The sequence below is a fragment of the Arachis stenosperma genome, chromosome 4 (genome assembly GCF_014773155.1).
Source record: "Arachis stenosperma cultivar V10309 chromosome 4, arast.V10309.gnm1.PFL2, whole genome shotgun sequence".
NCBI lineage: Eukaryota > Viridiplantae > Streptophyta > Magnoliopsida > Fabales > Fabaceae > Arachis > Arachis stenosperma.
In genome coordinates, this window is record NC_080380.1 from 41,216,707 (window position 1) to 41,240,221 (window position 23,515).

A 23,515-nucleotide genomic window follows, 5' to 3' on the forward strand; every position below is an offset into this window, starting at 1 on the left:
CTTTCCATGGCAAGCTGTATGTTGGGCATCACCGTTGTGAATGGCTACAGTCCCGTCCCCTCAGTGGAAATGTTCAACGCACCCTGTCACGGCACGGCTATCCAGCTGTCGGTTCTCGATCATGTCGGAATAGAATCCAGTGATTCTTTTGCGTCTGTCACTAACGCCCCAAAATCGCGAGTTTGAAGCTCGTCACAGTCATTCAATCATTGAATCCTACTCAGAATACCACAGACAAGGTTTAGACCTTCCGGATTCTCTTGAATGCAGTCATCAATTCTAGCTTATACCACGAAGATTCTGGTTAAAGAATCCAAGAGATATGCACCCAATCTAAGGTAGAACGGAGGTGATTGACGGTCACACGTTCATAGGTGAGAATGATGATGAGTGTCACGGATCATCACATTCATCAAGTTGAAGAACAAGTGATATCTTGGAATAAGAACAAGCTGAATTGCATAGAAGAACAATAGTAATTGCATTAATACTCGAGGTACAGCAGAGCTCCACACCTTAATCTATGGTGTGTAGAAACTCCACCGTTGAAAATACATAAGAACAATGTCTAGGCACGGCCGTGAGGCCAGCCCCATGATCTAAGATAGCATAAGACTAAAGATAGCTACCAAGATATAAAATACAATAGTAAAATGTCCTATTTATAGGGAACTAGTAGCTTAAGAATTACAAAGATGAATAAAAGACATAAAAATCCACTTTCGGGCCCACTTGGTATGTGCTTGGGCTGAGCATTGAAGCATTTTCGTGTAGAGACTCTTCTTGGAGTTAAACGCCAGCTTTTGTGCCAGTTTGGGCGTTTAACTCCCACTTTGGTGCCAGTTCCGGCGTTTAACGGTGAGAATTCTGAAGGTAACTTTGAACGCCGGTTTGGGCCATCAAATCTTGGGCAAAGTATAGAGTATCATATATTGCTGGAAAGCCCAGGATGTCTACTTTTCAATGCCGTTGAGAGCGCGCCAATTGGGCTTCTGTAGCTCCAGAAAATCCACTTCGAGTGCAGGGAGGTCAGAATCCAACAACATCTGCAGTCCTTTTCAGTCTCTGAATCAGATTTTTGCTCAGATCCCTCAATTTCAGCCAGAAAATACCTGAAATCACAGAAAAACACACAAACTCATAGTAAAGTCCAAAAAAGTGAATTTTAATTAAAAACTAATAAAAATATACTAAAAACTAACTAAAATATACTAAAAACATACTAAAAACAATGCCAAAAAGCGTACAAATTATCCGCTCATCACAACACCAAACTTAAATTGTTGCTTGTCCCCAAGCAACTGAAAATCAAGTAAGATAAAAAGAAGAGAATATGCAATGAACTCCAAAAACATCTATGAAGATCAGTATTAATTAGATGAGCGGGGCTTTTAGCTTTTTGCCTCTGAACAGTTTTGGCATCTCACTCTATCCTTTGAAATTCAGAATAATTGGCTTCTTTAGGAACTCAGAATCCAGATAGTGTTATTGATTCTCCTAGTTAAGTATGATGATTCTTGAACACAGCTACTTTATGAGTCTTGGCCGTGGCCCAAAGCACTCTGTCTTCCAGTATTACCACCGGATACATACATGCCACAGACACATAATTGGGTGAACCTTTTCAGATTGTGACTCAGCTTTGCTAGAGTCTCCAATTAGAGGTGTCCAGGGTTCTTAAGCACACTCTTTTTGCCTTGGATCACAACTTTATTTCTTTCTTTTTCTTTCTTTTTCTCTTTCTCCCTTTTTTCGTTTTTTTCAAATTTTTTTTTTGTATTCACTCCTTTTTCTTGCTTCAAGAATCATTTTTATGATTTTTCAGATCCTCAACAACATGTCTCCTTTTTCATCATTCTTTCAAGAGCCAACAATTTTAACATTCATGAACAACAAATTCAAAAGACATATGCACTGTTTAAGCATACATTCAGAAAACAAAAGTATTGCCACCACATCAAAATAATTAATCTGTTATAAAATTCAAAATTCATGCAATTCTTCTCTTTTTCATTTAAGAACTTTTTTTTTAAGAAAGGTGATGAATTCATAGGACATTCATAACTTTAAGGCATAGACACTAAGACACTAATGATCATAAGACACAAACATGGATAAACATAAGCATGAAAATTCGAAAAACAGGAAAATAAAGAGCAAGGAGATTAAAGAACGGGTCCACCTTAGTGATGGCGGCTTGTTCTTCCTCTTGAAGATCTTATGGAGTGCTTGAGCTCCTCAATGTCTCTTCCTTGTCTTTGTTGCTCCTCTCTCATGATTCTTTGATCTTCTCTAATTTCATGGAGGAGGATGGAATGTTCTTGGTGCTCCACCCTTAGTTGTCCCATGTTAGAACTCAATTCTCCTAGGGAGGTGTTGATTTGCTCCCAATAGTTTTGTGGAGGAAAGTGCATCCCTTGAGGTATCTCAGGGATTTCATGATGAGTGGGATCTCTTGTTTGCTCCATCCTTTTCTTAGTGATGGGCTTGTCCTCATCAATGGGGATGTCTCCTTCTATATCCACTCCAACTGAATAACAGAGGTAACAAATGAGATGAGGAAAGGCTAACCTTGCCAAGGTAGAGGACTTGTCCGCCACCTTATAGAGTTCTTGGGCTATAACCTCATGAACTTCTACTTCTTCTCCAACCATGATGCTATGGATCATGATGGCCCGGTCTATAGTAACTTCGGACCGGTTGCTAGTGGGAATGATTGAGCGTTGGATAAACTCCAACCATCCCCTAGCCACGGGCTTGAGGTCATGCCTTCTCAGTTGAACCGGCTTCCCTCTTGAATCTCTCTTCCATTGGGCGCCCTCTTCACATATGTCTATGAGGACTTGGTCCAACCTTTGATCAAAGTTGACCCTTCTAGTGTAAGGGTGTTCATCTCCTTGCATCATGGGCAAGTTGAACGCCAACCTTACATTTTCCGGACTAAAATCTAAGTATTTCCCCCGAACCATTGTAAGCCAATTCTTAGGGTCTGGGTTCACACTTTGATCATGGTTCTTGGTGATCCATGCATTGGCATAGAACTCTTGAACCATCAAGATTCCGACTTGTTGAATGGGGTTGGTAAGAACTTCCCAACCTCTTCTTCGGATCTCATGTCGGATCTCCGGATATTCACTCTTTTTGAGTTTGAAAGGGACCTCGGGGATCACCTTCTTCAAGGCCACAACTTCATAGAAGTGGTCTTGATGCACCCTTGAGATGAATCTCTCCATCTCCCATGACTCGGAAGTGAAAGCTTTTGCCTTCCCTTTCCTCTTTCTAGAGGTTTCTCCGGCCTTGGATGCCATAAATGGTTATGGAAAAACAAAAAGCAATGCTTTTACCACACCAAACTTAAAAGGTTTGCTCGTCCTCGAGTAAAAGAAGAAAGAAGAGAGTAGAAGAAGAAGAAATAGAGGAGATGGAGGTGGCTTTGTGGTTCGGCCAAAGGGGGGAGAAGTAGTGTTTAGGGTGTGTGAAAATGAAGGAGTGAAGATGGGTTTATATAGGGGTGAAGAGAGGGGTAGGGTTCGGCCATTATGGGTGGGTTTGGGTGGGAAAGTGGTTTGAATTTTGAATGGTGAGGTAGGAGGGGTTTTATGAAGGATGGATGTGAGTGGTGAAGAGAAAGATGGGATTTGATAGGTGAGGGGTTTTTTTTTTTTTTGGGAAGAGTGGTTGAGGTGATTGGTGAATGGGTGAAGAAGAGAGAGGGTGGTGGGGTAGGTAGGGATCCTGTGGGGTCCACAGATCCTGAGGTGTCAAGGAAAATTCAACCCTGCACCAAGTGGCGTGCAAAAAATGCACCCTTTGCCTATTCTGGCATTAAACGCCGGGCTGGTGCCCATTTCTGGCGTTTAACGCCAGGTGCTTGCCCTTTTATGGCGTTTAACGCCAGTCTGGTGCCCCTTTCTGGCGTTAAACGCCCAGAATGGTGCTAGACTAGGCGTTAAACGCCCATTTGCTGGCTTCACTGGCATTTAAACGCCAGCACATTCTCCTCCAGGGTGTGCTGTTTTTCTTTCTATTTTTCATTCTGTTTTTGTTTTTCAATTGATTTTGTGACTTCTCATGATCATCAACCTACAGAGAACATAAAATAACAAAGAAAAATAGATTAAATATAACATTGGGTTGCCTCCCAACAAGCGCTTCTTTAATGTCAGTAGCTTGACAGAGGGCTCTCATGGAGCCTCACAGATACTCAGAGCAATGTTGGAACCTCCCAACACCAAACTTAGAGTTTGAATGTGGGGTTTCAACACCAAACTTAGAGTTTGGTTGTGGCCTCCCAACACCAAACTTAGAGTTTGACTGTGGGGGCTCTGTTTGGCTCTGTTTTGAGAGAAGCTCTTCATGCTTCCTCTCCATGGTGACAGAGGGATATCCTTGAGCCTTAAACACAAAGGATTCTTCATTCACTTGAATGATCAATTCTCCTCTGTCCACATCAATTACAGCCTTTCCTGTGGCTAGGAAGGGTCTGCCAAGGATGATAGATTCATCCATGCACTTCCCAGTCTCTAGGACTATAAAATCAGCAGGGATGTAATGGTCTTCAACCTTCACCAAAACATCCTCTACAAGTCCATAAGCTTGTTTCTTTGAATTGTCTGTCATCTCTAGTGAGATTCTTGCAGCTTGTACCTCAAAGATCCCTAGCTTCTCCATTACAGAGAGAGGCATGAGGTTTACACTTGACCCTAAGTCACACAGAGCCTTCTTAAAGGTCATGGTGCCTATGGTACAAGGTATTGAAAACTTCCCAGGATCTTGTCTCTTTTGAGGTAATTTCTGCCTAGACAAGTCATCCAGTTCTTTGGTGAGCAAAGGAGGTTCGTTCTCCCAAGTCTCATTACCAAATAACTTGTCATTTAGCTTCATGATTGCTCCAAGGTATTTAGCAACTTGCTCTTCAGTGACATATTCATCCTCTTCAGAGGAAGAATACTCATCAGAGCTCATGAATGGCAGAAGTAAATCCAAGGGAATCTCTATGGTCTCATTTTGAGCCTCAGATTCCCATAGTTCCTCATTAGGGAATTCAGTGGAGGCCAGTGGACGTCCATTGAGGTCTTCCTCAGTGGCGTTCACTGCCTCTCCCTCCTCTCCAAATTCGGCCATGTTGATGGCCTTGCACTCTCCTTTTGGATTTTCTTCTGTATTGCTTGGAAGAGTACTAGGAGGGAGTTCAGTAATTTTCTTGCTCAGCTGACCCACTTGTGCCTCCAAGTTCCTAATGGAGGACCTTGTTTCAGTCATGAAACTTTGAGTGGTTTTGATTAGATCAGAGACCATGGTTGCTAAGTCAGAGTGGTTCTGCTTAGAATTCTCTGTCTGTTGTTGAGAAGAAGATGGAAAGGGCTTACCATTGCTAAACCTGTTTCTTCCACCATTATTATTGTTAAAACCTTGTTGAGGTCTCTGTTGATCCTTCCATGAGAGATTTGGATGATTTCTCCATGAAGAATTATAGGTGTTTCCATAGGGTTCTCCCATGTAATTCACCTCTTCCATTGAAGGGTTCTCAGGATCATAAGCTTCTTCTTCAGATGAAGCATCCTTAGTACTGCTTGGTGCATTTTGCATTCCAGACAGACTTTGAGAAATCAAATTGACTTGCTGAGTCAATATTTTGTTCTAAGCCAGTATGGCATTCAGAGTATCGATCTCAAAAACTCCTTTCTTCTGATTCGTCCCATTGTTCACAAGATTCCTTTCAGAAGTGTACATGAATTGGTTATTTGCAACCATTTCAATGAGCTCTTGAGCTTCTGTAGGCGTCTTCTTCAGATGAAGAGATCCTCCAGCAGAGCTATCCAAAGACATCTTGGACAGTTCAGACAGATCATCATAGAAAATACCTATGATGCTCCATTCAGAAAGCATGTCAGAGGGACATTTTCTGATTAATTGTTTGTATCTTTCCCAAGCTTCATAGAGGGATTCTCCTTCCTTCTGTCTGAAGGTTTGGACTTCCACTCTAAGCTTACTCAATTTTTGAGGTGGAAATAACTTTGCCAAGAAGGCATTGACTAGCTTTTCCCAAGAGTTCAGGCTTTCTTTAGGTTGTGAGTCCAACCATATCCTAGCTCTGTCTCTTACAGCAAAAGGGAATAGCATAAGTCTGTAGACCTCAGGGTCAACCCTATTAGTCTTGACAGTGTCACAGATTTACAAGAATTCAGCTAAAAATTGATGAGGATCTTCCAATGGAAGTCCATGGAACTTGCAATTCTGTTGCATTAGAGAAACTAATTGAGGCTTAAGCTAAAAGTTGTTTGCTCCAATGGCAGGGATAGAGATGCTTCTCCCATAGAAGTCGGGAGTAGGTGCAGTAAAGTCACCAAGCACCTTCCTTGCATTGTTGGCATTGTTGTTGTTTTCGGCTGCCATGGGTTCTTCTTCCTTGAAGATTTCTGTTAGGTCCTCTACAGAGAGTTGTGCTTTAGCTTCTCTTAGCTTTCGCTTCAAGGTCCTTTCAGGTTCAAGGTCAGCTTCAACAAGAATGCCTTTGTCTTTGTTCCTGCTCATATGAAAGAGAAGAGAACAAGAAAATATGGAATCCTCTATGTCACAGTATAGAGATTCCTTGAGGTGTCAGAGGAAAAGAAAAATAGAAGGAGAGGTAGAAGAATTCGAACTTATCAAGAAAGATGGAGTTCGAATTATTCCCTGAGGAATAGTGTTAGTCCATAAATAGAAGGATGTGAGAAGAGGGGAAGAAATTTTCGAAAATTAAGTAAAAAGATTTTAAAAACATTTTGAAAAACACTAATTGATTTTTGAAAACCAAGAGTGGAAAAGAAATCAAGTGATTTTTGAAAAAGATTTGAAATTAGAAATTAAAAAGATATGATTGAAAACTATTTTGAAAAAAGATATGATTGAAAAGTTATGGTTTTAAAAAGATATGATTGTAAAGATATGATTTGAAAAACAGTTTTAAAAAGATTTGATTTTAAAAATTAATGACTTGACTAACAAGAAAAGATATGATTCAGACATTAAACCTTTCTCAACAGAAAAGGCAACATACTTGAAATATTGAATCAAATCATTAATTGTTAGCAAGTATCTTTGAAAAAGGAAAGAAATTGATTTTGAAAAGGATTTGATTGAAAAGATATGATTTGAAAAAGATTTGATTTTGAAAAAAAAAATTTTGAAAACTTGAAAAAAAATTGCATTAAAAACAAAATCTTCCCTCTTGTGCCATCCTGGCGTTAAACGCCCAGAATGGTGCACATTCCGGCGTTTAACGCCCAAACGCCCAGAATGGTGCACATTCCGGCGTTTAACGCCCAAAGCTCTACCCTTTTGGGCGTTAAACGCCCAGCCAGGCACCCTGGCTGGCGTTTAAACGCCAGTCTGCCTTCTTCACTGGGCGTTTTGAACGCCCAGCTTTTTCTGTGTAATTCCTCTGCTGTATGTTCTGAATCTTCAATTCTCTGTATTATTGACTTGAAAAGACACAAATTAAAAATATTTTTGGATTTTTAATAATGAGAAATAATCAAAATGCAACAAAAATCAAATAACAATGCATGCAAGACACCAAACTTAGCAGTTTGTATACCATTGACACAACAAAACACTCAAGACAAGAGAGTTTAAAGATCAGAACAAGGAAATCATCAAGAACAACTTGAAGATTAATGAAGACACATGCATGAATTCAAAAAATGTAAGAAGAACAGAAACATGCAATTGACACCAAACTTAAAATGAGACACTAGACTTAACAAGAAACATGCAATATTTTTGGTTTTTATGATTTTGTAATTTTTTTTTTGGTTTTTTCGAAAATTAAGTGGAAAAGAAAATAAAGATATCAAAATTCTTAATGAGAATTCCAGGAATCATGCAATGTTAGTCTAAAGCTTCAGTCTAAAGAAATTAGACATGGCTACCCAAGCTTCAGCAGGACATTGCATTCAAGAGCTAAATTGATGAGAATCAATCAGCTTTGGTGATGATAAGAACATCACCTTGAAACACTAGAATTCATTCTTAAGAACTCTGAAGAAAAAATACATAATCTAAGCAACAAGATGAACTGTCAGTTGTCCAAACACAACAATCCCCGGCAACGGCGCCAAAAACTTGGTGCACGAAATTGTGATCACTACTTTTCACAACTCAAATAATCCCCGGTAATGAATCCAAAAACTTGGTGTTCAATGCCATGGCATAAACACAACTTCGCACAACTAACCAGCAAGTGCATTGGGTCGTCCAAGTAATAAACCTTACGCGAGTAAGGGTCGATCCCACAGAGATTGTTGGTATGAAGCAAGCTATGGTCACCTTGTAAATCTCAGTCAGGCAGACTCAAATGGTTATAGATGATATATGAATAAAACATAAAGATAAAGATAGGGATACTTATGCAATTCATTGGTGAGAACTTCAGATAAGCGAATGGAGATGCTTTGTCCCTTCCGTCTCTCTGCTTTCCTACTGTCTTCATCCAACTCTTCTTACTCCTTTCCATGGCAAGCTGTATGTTGGGCATCACCGTTGTCAATGGCTACAGTCTCGTCCTCTCAGTGGAAATGTTCAACGCACCCTGTCACGGCACGACTATCCAGCTGTCGGTTCTCGATCATGTCAGAATAGAATCCAGTGATTCTTTTGCGTCTGTCACTAACGCCCCACAATCGCGAATTTGAAGCTCGTCACAGTCATTCAATCATTGAATCCTACTCAGAATACCACAGACAAGGTTTAGACCTTCCGGATTCTCTTGAATGCAGTCATCAATTCTAGCTTATACCACGAAGATTCCGGTTAAAGAATCCAATAGATATGCACCCAATCTAAGGTAAAACGGAGGTGATTGACGGTCACACGTTCATAGGTGAGAATGATGATGAGTGTCACGAATCATCACATTCATCAAGTTGAAGAACAAGTGATATCTTGGAATAAGAACAAGCTGAATTGAATAGAAGAACAATAGTAATTGCATTAATACTCGAGGTACAGCAGAGCTCCACACCTTAATCTATGGTGTGTAGAAACTCCACTGTTGAAAATACATAAGAACAATGTCTAGGCACGGCCGTGAGGCCAGCCCCATGATCTAAGATAGCATAAGACTAAAGATAGCTACCAAGATATAAAATACAATAGTAAAAGGTCCTATTTATAGGGAACTAGTAGCTTAAGAATTACAAAGATGAATAAAAGACATAAAAATCCACTTTCGGGCCAACTTGGTGTGTGCTTGGGCTGAGCATTGAAGCATTTTCGTGTAGAGACTCTTCTTGGAGTTAAACGCCAGCTTTTGTGCCAGTTTGGGCGTTTAACTCCCACTTTGGTGCCAGTTCCGGCGTTTAACGCTGAGAATTCTGAAGGTGACTTTAAACGCCAGTTTGGGCCATCAAATCTTGGGCTAAGTATGGACTATCATATATTGCTGGAAAGCCCAGGATGTCTACTTTCTAATGCCGTTGAGAGCGCGCCAATTGCGCTTCTGTAGCTCCAGAAAATCCACTTCGAGTGCAGGGAGGTCAGAATCCAACAGCATCTGCAGTCCTTTTCAGTCTCTGAATCAGATTTTTGCTCAGATCCCTCAATTGCAGCCAAAAAATACCTGAAATCACAAAAAAACACACAAACTCATAGTAAAGTCCAGAAAAGTGAATTTTAATTAAAAACTAATAAAAATATACTAAAAACTAACTAAAATATACTAAAAACATACTAAAAACAATGCCAAAAAGCGTACAAATTATCCGCTCATCAATACACTTCCACGCGTATGCGTCATGCACGCGTACGCGTCATGCACGTGTACACGTGGGTCTTCGAAATTTGCCCCTGACGCGTGGGCATCCTGTATGCGTGCGCGTCGCTTACTGAGTGTGGCGTTCTTTCTTTGAACGCAACGCTATTTTGTAGTGCTCCTCCTTCCCTTCATTTTCTCACCTAAAATCAACCAAACAAGCAATCAAAGTCTCACCAAAATTATAAGAATTTGCATCATTCATTCTAATCACTTAATTCTTGCATAAATCTCATAATTTTGTATAAAATAAATGATGTTTGATTGAATCACAATAATCATGAAATTCCACTCCAACCACTTGCTTATTGTGCAAGAAAGTGCATAAAATATAATGAAACAAATGAAAAATGCTTGTGAAACTAGCATAAGATGACTTGTTATCAGAAGGGTCTGGGGTGTGTGTTGATGCAACACCACAATGTTGTGGCGTATGCTTCATAACAGTTGAGTCCACATGAAGTAAAATATCTGACTTACGACCTATAACTCTGCGTGTTTGTTTTAAAAGTGTAGAGGCATTACTTGTATAGGGTAAAGTTTCAAGTTTTCTCTGATCATAAGAGTTTGAAATATCTCTTTGATCAGAAGGAGCTTAATATGCGTCAAATAAGATGGATGGAATTGCTGAAGGACTATGATTTCAAACTGAGTTACCATCTAAGAAAAGCTAATGTTGTGGCAGATGCTTTGAGTCAGAAATCATTATATGTAGCTTGGATGATGCTAATAGAAGAAACGTTATTAAAGAATTTGAGAATATGAAATTGGGCGTTAGAGAGGTAGCCGGGAATATGTTCTTAAATTAGTTGCATATCTCCGATGATTTTAGGGGTGAGATTCAAAAGGCTCACTAGAATGATCAGGAGCTACATAAAATGTTATAAGTCATTGAATAGAGGAAACAAGGAGAAGTTAGTAAAGACAGAGAAGGAGTTTGGAGGTACAAGGAAAGGATCTGTGTACCAAATGTAGGAGACTTGAGGCAAGATGTGTTAATAGAAGCTCACTGCAGTAAGTTTTCGATTCATCCAAGGAGTACTAAGATGTATCAAACCTAACGCCAATGTTTTGGTGGCCGGGAATGAAGAATGCTGTGGCGTTGCATGTCTTAAAATGTTTAACCTTCTAGAAAGTAAAGATTGAACACCAGAGACCGTCCAGAATGTTACAACCTTTAGAAATTCTGCAATGAAAATGAAAAAGTATCGCAATGGACGTTGTGTTTGAATTGCCGAGGACTCGGGCAGGATTTGAAGTAGTATGGGTGATTGTGGATCGATTGACGAAGTCTGCTCACTTTTTGGCTATCCGAATGAGTTATACCTTAGAGGAATTGGTCCATTTGTATATTAAGGAGATTGTAAGACTGCATGGTGTGCCTACAACCATAGTTTCTGATAGAGATCCTCGTTTTACTTCAAGATTCTAGGGGGCATTTCAGAAAGCATTCTTAAGTACCGTGTACCACCCTCAAATTGATGGTCAACCAGAGAGGATGATACAAACCCTAGAAGATATGTTGAGGGCTTGTGTGCTGGATCAACCGATAAGTTGTGATTGTTATATGCTGCTATTGGAATTTGTGTACAACAACAGTTACCATGCAAGCATGAGAATTGCTCCGTATGAGGCTCTATATGGAATAAAATGCTAATCTCCACTATGTTGGTATGGAGCTGGAGAGTCAAGTTTATTGGGGCATGAGTTAGTAGATGAAACCACATAACAGATTAAAAAAATTCGCAACAGAATGCTTTGATGCAAGGGCATCTTGGCCAGTTTCACTGACCTTTTCTTTACTGTTTTTAGGGTAGCTTAATGCATTTCCTTAGGAAATAAGCTAGTTTTGGGTAGATATTCACTTACACCTTGATTCAAGCATACATTGTGTATTTTACATGATTTCATGAGGATTTTGCATGAATTTAGTGACAATTGGTATGTTGCATTACCCATGACTTGGACTAGAACTTTGATGCACTCTATTGTGTGATTTCAGGACCAAAGGAAGCAAGGAGGAACCACTTAGCAGTCACGTTAATTTAATTAACGTAGCCACTAACGTGGAATGGGAGGTAACTTACAAAGTTAATGAGAAAAGTGATTGCCAATAACGCTCTTGAAGCCATCATTGTCCACGTTAAGAGTCACGTTAACTAAGTTAACGTGAGCTCTAACGTGAAGGAAGGACTTTGAGCCAACGTTAGTGACACTTAACATTATCATTAACGTTGGCCAATGATCATAAGTGGCCACGTTAGAGTCCACGTTAACTTGGTTAACGTGGCCTCTAACGTCAATAAGGGGAAGGAAGCCAACGTTAGTGATGTTCAACATTGTCACTAACGTTGGCCTAAGGTGCAATGTGCCACGTTAACTTCCACGTTAACTTGGTTAACATGGGAGTTAACGTGAGAGGCAAGAATGGTCGACAACGTTAGTGACACCCAACATTGTCACTAACGTTGGAAGTAACCACAAAACCCCAAGGAGCCACGTTAACTTCTACGTTAACATAGTTAACGTGGAAGCTAACGGCAATGAGTGAAAGATGAGCCAACGTTAGTGACACTCAACATTGTCACTAACGTTGGAAATGGTTTGCAAAGCCACGTTAGAAGCCACGTTAACCTAGTTAACGTGGACTCTAACGAGAATAGGGGCATATTGGAACGTTAGTGACAATGTTGAGTGTCACTAACGTTCTCGAAGATTGGCACACCTACGTTAAAAGAGCCACGTTAACTAAGTTAACGTGGACTCTAACGTAGGAAAGGGAGAGGCTCTCAACGTTATTGGGAAAGTTGAGTCCCAATAACGTGTGCGAAGGACAAAGAGGCAACGTTAGTGGCAACGTTTGTGCCACTAACGTTGAAGTTAACGTGGCCTTTACTTGGGTAAGAAACGTTAGTGAAAAAGTTGAATGACACTAACATTTTCGAACCCATTTTCTCACTGAATGTTAACACCTCTAACGTCTTGAGCTAAAGTCTCTACCCACTTCACACTTTCTCTCTGCAAGTAAAACCAAGCCCAAATAAAGAAAAGAACTGCTTCAAACTCAAGATCCAAAGGCCCAAGACTTGGAGAACCAACTAGAAGCTGAGAAGAGTAGTATATATAGGAGTAGCTTTGAATTATTAGAGAGTTCTGGAGGTTGAAGGGAGAGAACTACTCTCTGTATTTTACTCTGCTTTTCTAGTTCATTGATGTATTCTCCATCTTTGTTTTCATTTTCTAGAGCTATGAACAACTAAACCCCTTTCATTGGGTTAGGGAGCTCTGTTGTAATTTGATGGATCAATACTAGTTTTCATTATTCTTCCTCTCTCTTTTCTCTTGATTTTACTTGAAAGCTTTCGATCTTCATCCCATTGGGTAGTTATCTTGGAAAAGGAGCTATTCAAACTTGGATCTCTTCTGAGCCTTGAAAGAGGAATGAAGAGATCAAGCTAGAAATGCTTTCTCATGCTGGACCAAATTGGGTTTGGATGGATATGTGACTATAATCCTCTCAATACTTGATTTGGGAAATGCATGTGGTATAATTAGTGACCACACTTCATCTCTTCTCATGAGCAATTGACCAAAGAATTGGCTATTGATCAAGATTTGAGAGATTGAATTGCAAGAAATTGTAATTCAATCAATTAAGATTGCCAAGGAGATCAATGAGTGCATTGATTGAGGAAGAGATGAAAATGACTTGATCCGGAGAATTGCAACACCTCCTTTGCCCAATGAATTCCCCAAATTCTGATCTAACCCATTCTCTTTAATTTCTGCGTTTATGTTCATGAGCAAACACCCCATTCCCATTTACAATTCTGCAATTTAATTTCAGTCATTTACTTCCAGCTCTTTAATTCTAGCATTTACTTTTCATGTCATTTACATTACTGCTATTTTATTTTCTGCAACTCTCAACCCAAATTCTGAATTAGCGCAACTAGAACATTCTTCTAATTAAAGTTGCTTGATCAATCAATCCCTGTGGGATTCGACCTCACTCTATTGTGAGTTTTTACTTGACGACAAATTCGGTACACTTGCCGAAGGAAAATTTGTTGAGAGACAATTTTCACATGCATCAAGTTTATGGCGCCGTTGCCGGGGATTGATTGTGCATCAACAATGATTAGATTGAAAGATTACTAGATTGAGCATTTTTGTTTTGTTGATTTAATTTTCTGTTTGAGTAATTTACTTTCTGTCTTAATTAACTCCTTCCCTTTCCCCCCTTCTACTCTTTTGTTTTTTTTCTTTGTTATTTACAATTCAGTTTGCTAACCCACTAACTGTTTGATATATTGCATCACTCACAACTAACAGTAATTCTGACAGCAATATTCTCTGCACGTAGTTTTCCTTGCTTGTACTTGTTGGTTGTATGACAGGGAGAAGAAGCGGGGCTTCAACTTCTTTCGATTCTGAACCAGAGAGGACCCTCCTTAGATTAAGGAGGGAAGCAAGAGAGAAACGTGCAATCGGTGCTAAAGAGGAGGAGGAACACTTTGAACTAAACATGAAAGGCAACATAGAAAACCAACATGAAAAAGAGGCTAATAACCATGGGGGAGGAGGTAGAGCAAATCATGTTGGGGAGGATAGAAGAATGTTAAGCTCTTATATCAATCCCAACCCAGGCAACTGTGGGAGCAGCATTCAGAAGCCCACCATACATGCCAACAATTTCGAGCTAAAACCCCAGCTCATCACTCTTGTACAGAATAATTGCTCATTTGGAAGAGGTGCTCAAGAAGATCCGAATCAACATTGAACCATATTCTTGAGGATTTGTGACACAGTGAAGTCCAATGGAGTCCACCAGGATGTCTATAGGCTGCTCTTGTTCCCATTTTCTCCCAGGGACAAGGCATTCAAATGGCTTGAATCCTTCCCAAAAGAAAGCCTGATAAATTGGGAGGAGGTAGTGAATAAGTTTTTAGCAAGGTTTTACCCCCTCAAAGGATCAATAGGCTGAGAACCGAAGTACAGACGTTCAGACAGCAAGATGGGGAGACACTTTATGAAGCTTGGGAAAGGTTCAAAGACCTAACGAGGAGATGCCCACCAGAGATGTTCAATGAGTGGGTCCAACTGCACATCTTCTATGAAGGCTTGTCATATGAATCAAAGAAGGCAGTAGATCATTCCTCTGGAGGATCCTTGAACAAGAAGAAGACCATTGAAGAAGCAATAGATGTCATTGAAACTGTAGCTGAGAATGACTACTTCTATGCTTCCGAAAGAGGGAACACTAAGGGAGTAATGGAGTTAAACAATGTAGATGCTCTGCTGGCTCAGAACAAGCTCATCACCAAGCAGTTAGCTGACCTCACCAAGAAGATGGAGAGGAACCAAGTGGCAGCAATCACCACCTCATCAACAACCCAAGAAGAAGTTGAAGAAGAGGACCTTGAGCAAGCCAACTACATTGGGAACTCACCTAGACAGAACCATGATCCATACTCCAAGACATACAACTCTGGATGGAGGAACCACCCAAACTTTGGGTGGGGGAATCAGCAAGAGCAAGGCCAAAACCAGAGGTATTACAACTTCAACAACAATGCAGCTCATCAACAATTCACACAGAGGACATATCAACACCCCCATAACAACACCTCTCATCCTCCCACCTTTAATCCCAATTTACCATCAATTGATGATAGACTCTCTAAGCTTGAAAGCTTACTTGAAGGAATATGCCAAGAGATTCAAGAAGACAAGGTGTTCAAAGAAGAGGTGCGAGCCAACATTAAGAACCAAGGAGAGACCATCAAAAAGCTGGAATTTCAAGTGGGATGCTTAGCGGAGAAGATTCCCAAACCTACTGATGGCTTCCCAAGTGACACGGAGAAAAACCCAAGAGGAGAGGCAAAGAAAGTAAGATAGAAAGATTGCAAAATGGTCACTACAAGTGATCAAGAGGATGAAGACAAGCAAAGCAACCTCTCCCAACAGCTTGAAAACAACTCAACAGAGGAGGAGGATAGAGATCACCAAGAACCAGAAGTCTCACAACAAGAGTTGCTGAAGCTCTATGCACCATTTCCCCAACTGCTCAATGGTGCTGTGGGGAAGAGAATATACTCAAGGTTCCTAGACTTGTTTGCATCTCTGCATGTGAACATACCATTCATCAAGGCCATACAACAAATGCCTGCATTCATCAAGTACATGAAGGAACTTCTTCCCAAGAAAAGCTCACTCAAAGGAGGCCAAACTATAGTGTTAAACAAGGAATGTAGTGCCCTTATTCAACCTGAATTGCCTGCAAAAAGAAGAGACCCAGGGAGTTTTCACATCACTTGTGCCATAGGGGAAACAATGTTTGATAAAGCACTCTGTGATTTAGGGGCAAGCATCAACTTACTGCCCCTATCCCTGGCGAAGAGACTGCAGATCAATGAGATAATACCCACAGATGTGGTCATCAGACTGGCTGACAAGACTCAAAAGCAAGCAATAGGAGTGGTGGAAAATGTGCTACTAAAGGTTGGGAAATACTTTCTCCCAACAGACTTTGTCATCCTGGACATGGAAGAGAGTCACATTCACCCAATCATATTGGGAAGACCCTTCCTAGCTACGGCTAGAGCACTCACAGATGTGGAAAAAGGGGAGCTAATATTGAGGATCCATGATGAACGGCTCAGCTTTAATGTCTTCAAACTCTCACAAGAAGTAGACCAAGAACACAAGGAACCAAATAAAGACCATGATGAGATGCTAAAGGAGGAAGCAAGCACAGAAGCACACTCAACCTATCTGGAGACCCCTTTGGTTAATAAACAAGGGAAACAGCCACTGCCACAGCTCAAGGAAAAGTTGGAGGAACCTAAACCTCTAGAGGGATGTGAAGACAACATCATAACTCCTTTAGAAAAAGAGGTAACCAAGAGCAAGGAGAAATCAAAAGAAACCAAGAAGAAGGTACCAAGGAAGTGAAGGAACAAAAAGATCCCTACGGAAGACTTCTCTCCAGGAGATAGAGTGATCTCAGCTTACTTTCCAGATATCCCCCCTAATCTCCCTACTGTACCATCTCAGTTACCTAAAGTCTTCACGATCAACAGAGTTCTCTCCCTAGAACATGTAGAGATCATTGATACAACCAATGGATACAAGTCCACAGCAAGAGGGGAGGACTTCAAGCATTACCAACCACCCTGATTGGGAGAGAAACGTCAAGCTAGTGACGCTAAAGAAGCGCTTCATGGGAGGCAACCCATGTTTTATATGCTTTTAGAAGATAGTAAATAAGTCAATATTTATGAATTCAAACCCAAACTTAACAAACTCTGGGTGGAATCCTTATTGTGCAGTATACAGTGAAGAACAAGTTTGGTGTTCAAAGCATGCCAAGAAAGTATGAATGCAACTAAGAGCATGCTAGTCTTGGAAGCTTTGAACAGAACTTTTCATCACAGTGCTCCAAACTAAGTTTGGTGTCACCCCATGGTGCCACCAATATACATACAAGGACCCACGAATAGTTAGTTAGTTAGTTGGAATTCATGAATAAACAATTTAATCTTTTCTTATTTTTTTTAATTCTAGCCGAAAAGTTTATGTTGTCGTTTTAATGTCTTTTCTCACCTTTCTTATTTTGTCTTTATAGGAAAAAGAAAAGGAGCATTGATGGGGATTGATTGGACAATTAAATGAGGGAGGTTTGGCCACTTCATGAAGAGAACTACACACTCGTCTCAAGAAGGAATGCATGGGGAAATGTTGCCATGCAACATTAAGGAATGAAGACCCTTTGAAGACCGAACCCTTCACTCTCATTAAGTGATGATCCTTGTCCTTCCTTCATAGACAACCCCAACCATCCATCAAGCAACCATTCTTGCAATCCACACCTTCCATTCTCTCATAATCTCCCTATATAAAGGAACCTTGGTGCAGCCTCACTCTTCACATTCAAATCCCCACTTTCCACACTCTACACTTTTGGCGCACTAAAATCCTTCATCACGAATTGTCCTAGCTAACCCACTCTTCATCTATCCGTATCCTCAAAACACCTCAAAACAGCAACGCAAATCCATGGCATCATCAAGCTCCAAGAGGCAGAAGAGGAAGGAACCAATGGAGAACACTCCTTATGATGAAAAGAGGTTCAAAACTGCCTTCTATGAACGAGAATTTGAGCGGATAAAACTCAAAAAGATACTGCCCGAGTTAACCTTCCAAATTAATGAAAATGAATACCCACAGATTCCGAAGAAGATAGAAGAAAGAGGGTGGGAATTGCTCACTAATCCAGAAGGGAAGATCAATGCAAACCTCATCAAGGAATTTTATGCAAATGTGGTAAGAGAAGACAAAACCAGGGACCCAACCTTCAAGAGCTATGTAAGAGGAAAGGAAGTGGACTTCGGCCCAAGTGCTATAATGAGAACTCTTCACCTGAAAGCACCACACTTTGATGAGCCCAGTTATCATACAAGGATAAATAAAAGCCAAGACAATGACGAGCTCACTGAGATCGTGGGTGACATCTGTGTTATAGCAGCTGACTGGGAGAGGTATAAAGATGGGAAACCCAGGTTCATCAAGAGGGGAGACCTTAGCCCAGAAGCCAAGGGCTGGTTTAAACTCGTAAGGAGGTCTATTCTCCCAGCTGCAAATAATTCAGGGGTGAATATTAATCGGGCAACTATGGTACATTGCCTAGTACAAGGTGGAGAAATCAACGTGCATGAACTTATAGCTGAAGGAATTCAAGAGTCAGCCGAGAAGCTTGAATCAGGTGCCAGACTTTGGTACCCCAGCACCATTTTCAGATTGTGCAAAAAGGCCAAGGTGGTCTTTGAGGATAGCAAACTGGACTGGGTGAACCCTGGGAAATTAATGATAGTCAAGCGTATGGTTTACACTACACCTACACAGCAATAAAGAAGGCCACAAATAGGGAAATTAAAAGCAAAAGAAGGAGCTCATCAAGAGGAGTCTCATCAGGAAGAATATCAACAAGAAGAGCATCCTTACTCAGCAGACTTGAATATGACTCACCTTCTAAGAGCTATTGAAGATATGGGAGTGATACATATGAAAGGGCAAGAGCAAATACTGAGCTGGATGAGCCAACAAGAGGTGTGGCAGAAACAACAAATGGAGCAGCAACAGGAACAATACTCCCAGCTCACTCAAACCATCACCCAAGTTACTGAGAGGCAAGAACGTCAAGATAAGCAATTGCAAGAACTCAATCAGCGGCAATTAGCTCAGATGAGAACATTCAATGAGTTTACTGTACTTAATGAAGGACGTCAATTACATAGGGAGGAGTTTAACGTAAACACTCAAGCAAGGTTGAACTACATGTCCAGTAATATGCATCATCTACACTATGCCATCCCTACATATGATGAGGTCCAAAAAGATTTTGTAGAACAAGAAGAGAGGAAGGTGAAACAGCAAAAGGAAACACTCAAGAAGAAGATGGAAGATGGAGGTTTCTGGAAGAAACTGTTTGGAAAAGGCAAAAGGAGTGGGAGTACAAGCACTCAAGAGGGACACAAGGAAGACAAGCAAGGAGGAGAGCATGGACAACCACAAGAATAAAAGGTGGTGGAGTTCCTTCTTTACTCCATCTTTTTCTATGCTTTAAATAAGGAAAATCTTGTATGAAATAGAACATGCTTCCATGCAAGTTTGAATCTTTTCAATTCTGCATTTTAAGTCTGTTGCTTAGGTCTATGATTTCTAGTTTAAGTGTCATCGCATCATATCTTTACTTAATTGTATGTTTGTCCTTAGAATCAAATGAAAAAGAGAATGATTGGGTTTTAAAAAAGACCAAAGAGGAGTTCATAATATGGAGTAATTTTCTGAATTTTTGGTGTGATCATAAGTTAGCTAAGTTAGTTTAACCATGAGGTGGGAAGACAACTATCTGTCCTGAATCATATGCTTTGAACACACCCATTGAGACTAGCTAAATAACAAGATCCTAATAAGAGAAAGGGAAAGAACAATGAAATTGAAAAATAAAAGAAAAAGAGTAAGCAATAAGGCTAGGCACCAATGGTTTTAAACTTGAGGCATGTGTCTGTGGTGCTCCTGTGTGAGGGATCTACTTGGATGAATAAGCTCTTAGGGGTGCCTTATCACTTGGTAACTTGGGTTAACTAACTCGGGATTATCAGCTGAAAGTCCACTATCAAGAGTAACCCTCACTACAGAGCATTTAGTAACCCAAAGAGGTGCTGGACACCAAGGTCTCAAGAAAAGAAAACAAATAAACCATATGCCTGTGGTGTGTATGTATGGGGGAGAAACTTGAGGAAGTAAGTCCGTAGGGGTGTTTCAACACCTAGCACCTTGAACCAACTGGTTCGGGAGTGTTGGCTGAAAGCTTATTTTAAAGAGTTGCCTCCTTACAGAGCACCTAGCCTGAAGAACACAAATAAGCCCTGAAACGACAATAAAAGGATCAATTAAGGTCTCATGATATGTAAGCAAAACCAGTGTTTTAGAGCATGATAAAGGTCTGAAAGCCAGTAATGGAATGAACCTAAGTTGCTATGCATGAAACCACCATAAAATCAGTAACATGACCTCCACAAGAATGACTCATTTCTCTTGGCATTCCATTCATCATTCCCTTGTTCCAGTACTTGCTTAGGGACAAGCAAGCTTTAAGTTTGGTGTTGTGATGCAAGGGCATCTTGGCCAGTTTCACTGACCTTTTCTTTACTGTTTTTAGGGTAGTTTCATGCATTTCCTTAGGAAATAAGCTAGTTTTGGGTAGATATTCACTTACACCTTGATTCAAGCATACATTGTGCATTTTACATGATTTCATAAGGATTTTGCATGAATTTAGTGACAATTGGTATGTTGCATTACCCATGACTTGGACTAGAACTTTGATGCACTCTATTGCGTGATTTCAGGACCAAAGGAAGCAAGGAGGAACCACTTAGCAGTCACGTTAATTTAATTAACGTAGCCACTAACGTGGAATGGGAGGTAACTTGCAAAGTTAATGAGAAAAGTGATTGCCAATAACGCTCTCGAAGCCATCATTGTCCACGTTAAGAGTCACGTTAACTAAGTTAACGTGAGCTCTAACGTGAAGGAAGGACTTTGAGCCAACGTTAGTGACACTTAACATTATCACTAACGTTGGCCAATGATCATAAGTGGCCACGTTAGAGTCCACGTTAACTTGGTTAACGTGGCCTCTAACGTCAATAAGGGGAAGGAAGCCAACGTTAGTGATGTTCAACATTGTCACTAACGTTGGCCTAAGGTGCAATGTGCCACGTTAACTTCCACGTTAACTTGGTTAACGTGGGAGCTAACGTGAGAGGCAAGAATGGTCGACAACGTTAGTGACACCCAACATTGTCACTAACGTTGGAAGCAACCACAAAACCCCAAGGAGCCACGTTAACTTCTACGTTAACATAGTTAACGTGGAAGCTAACGGCAATGAGTGAAAGATGAGTCAACGTTAGTGACACTCAACATTGTCACTAACGTTGGAAATGGTTTGCAAAGCCACGTTAGAAGCCACGTTAACCTAGTTAACGTGGACTCTAACGAGAATAGGGCATATTGGAACGTTAGTGACAATGTTGAGTGTCACTAACGCTCTCGAAGATTGGCACACCTACGTTAAAAGAGCCACGTTAACTAAGTTAACGTGGACTCTAACGTAGGAAAGGGAGAGGCTCTCAACGTTATTGGGAAAGTTGAGTCCCAATAACGTGTGCGAAGGACAAAGAGGCAACGTTAGTGGCAATGTTTGTGCCACTAAAGTTGAAGTTAACGTGGCCTTTACATGGGTAAGAAATGTTAGTGAAAAAGTTGAATGACACTAACGTTTTCGAACCCATTTTCTCACTGAATGTTAACACATCTAACGTCTTGAGCTAAAGTCTCTGCCCACTTCACACTTTCTCTCTGCAAGTAAAACCAAGCCCAAATAAAGAAAAGAACTGCTTTAAACTCAAGATCCAAAGGCCCAAGACTTGGAGAACCAACTAGAAGCTGAGAAGAGTAGTACATATAGGAGTAGCTTTGAATTATTAGAGAGTTCTGGAGGTTGAAGGGAGAGAACTACTCTCTGTATTTTACTCTGCTTTTCTAGTTCATTGATGTATTCTCCATCTTTGTTTTCATTTTCTAGAGCTATGAACAACTAAACCCCTTTTATTGGGTTAGGGAGCTCTGTTGTAATTTGATGGATCAATACTAGTTTTCATTATTCTTCCTCTCTCTTTTCTCTTGATTTTACTTGAAAGCTTTCGATCTTCATCCCATTGGGTAGTTATCTTGGAAAAGGAGCTATTCAAACTTGGATCTCTTCTGAGCCTTGAAAGAGGAATGAAGAGATCAAGCTAGAAATGCTTTCTCATGCTGGACCAAATTGGATTTGGATGGATATGTGACTATAATCCTCTCAATACTTGATTTGGGAAATGCATGTGGTATAATCAGTGACCACACTTCATCTCTTTTCATGAGCAATTGACCAAGGAATTGGCTATTGATCAAGATTTGAGAGATTGAATTGCAAGAAATTGTAATTCAATCAATTAAGATTGCCAAGGAGATCAATGAGTGCATTGATTGAGGAAGAGATGAAAATGACTTGATCCAGAGAATTGCAACACCTCTTATGCCTAATGAATTTCCCAAATTCTGATCTAACCCATTCTCTTTAATTGCTACGTTTATGTTCATGAGCAAACACCCCATTCCCATTTACAATTCTGCAATTTAATTTCAGTCATTTACTTCCAGCTCTTTAATTCTAGCATTTACTTTTCATGTCAATTACATTACTGCTATTTTATTTTCTGCAACTCTCAACCCAAATTCTGAATTAGCTCAACTAGAACATTCTTCTAATTAAAGTTGCTTGATCAATCAATCCCTGTGGGATTCGACCTTACTCTATTGTGAGTTTTTACTTGACAACAAATTCGGTACACTTGTCGAAGGAAAATTTGTTGAGAGACAATTTCCACATGCATCATGCTTACCGTTCAAAGTCGCCAAAAAAGTTATGCCAATCAAAGACGAAAATCGTTAGACTTTGATGAAGGAGATCATGTATTTCTAAGGGTTACACCAACAACAGGAGTGGGTAAAGCAATCAAGAAAAAGAAATTAAATCCTAGTTATATCGGTTCGTTTCAAATCCTGAAGAGAATTGGGCCAGTGGCGTATCGAATAGCTTAACTACCGCATCTTTCAAACCTGCAAGATCTATTTCATGTTTCACAACTTTGGAAGTACACTTCTGATGCTAGTCACATTCTATAACATGAATCAATTCAATTGAAAGAGGATCTAACGCTTCAAGTGACTTGGGTCGAATTGACGATACTAGTATTAAGCGATTCTGCGGAAAGGAAGTCTCATCAGTAAAAGTTGCTTGGAGTCGAGTTGGAATCGAGGAACACACCTGAGAACTTGAATAAAAAATGAGGAAGGACTACCCAGACCTATTTTTAGGTAACTGAATTTGAATTCTAAGTGCAAAAATTCTTAATTAGATGGGTAGGATGTAAACCCCACGAAATTAATAAAATAATTAACTAATAAATTAATTATTATTCAAAGAAGTTAATAAATTAAATTTATAATCTAGAAAGGTAGAAATATTTAAAATACAAAATTTGACACTAAATTTAAACATTTTGGCCCAAAAATGGGCCAACAGACCGAACCGGTTGAACCGGACCT

At 40.1% G+C, this 23,515-nt stretch overlaps 1 protein-coding gene and 1 non-coding gene across 2 annotated transcripts; both read left to right on the forward strand.

The window, feature by feature from the left end:
* Positions 1–5,883: 5,883 nt before the first annotated feature.
* Positions 5,884–5,991, forward strand: LOC130978402 (small nucleolar RNA R71). Its single transcript, XR_009086048.1, has one exon. It is a non-coding gene; the product is annotated as a small nucleolar RNA R71 (small nucleolar RNA).
* Positions 5,992–15,958: 9,967 nt separating this feature from the next.
* LOC130974905 (uncharacterized) lies at positions 15,959–16,975 on the forward strand. The gene is made up of 2 exons (XM_057899745.1): positions 15,959–16,693; positions 16,853–16,975. The coding sequence occupies exons 1-2, from the start codon at positions 15,959–15,961 to the stop codon at positions 16,973–16,975; spliced, it is 858 nt and encodes a 285-aa protein (XP_057755728.1).
* Positions 16,976–23,515: the final 6,540 nt, after the last annotated feature.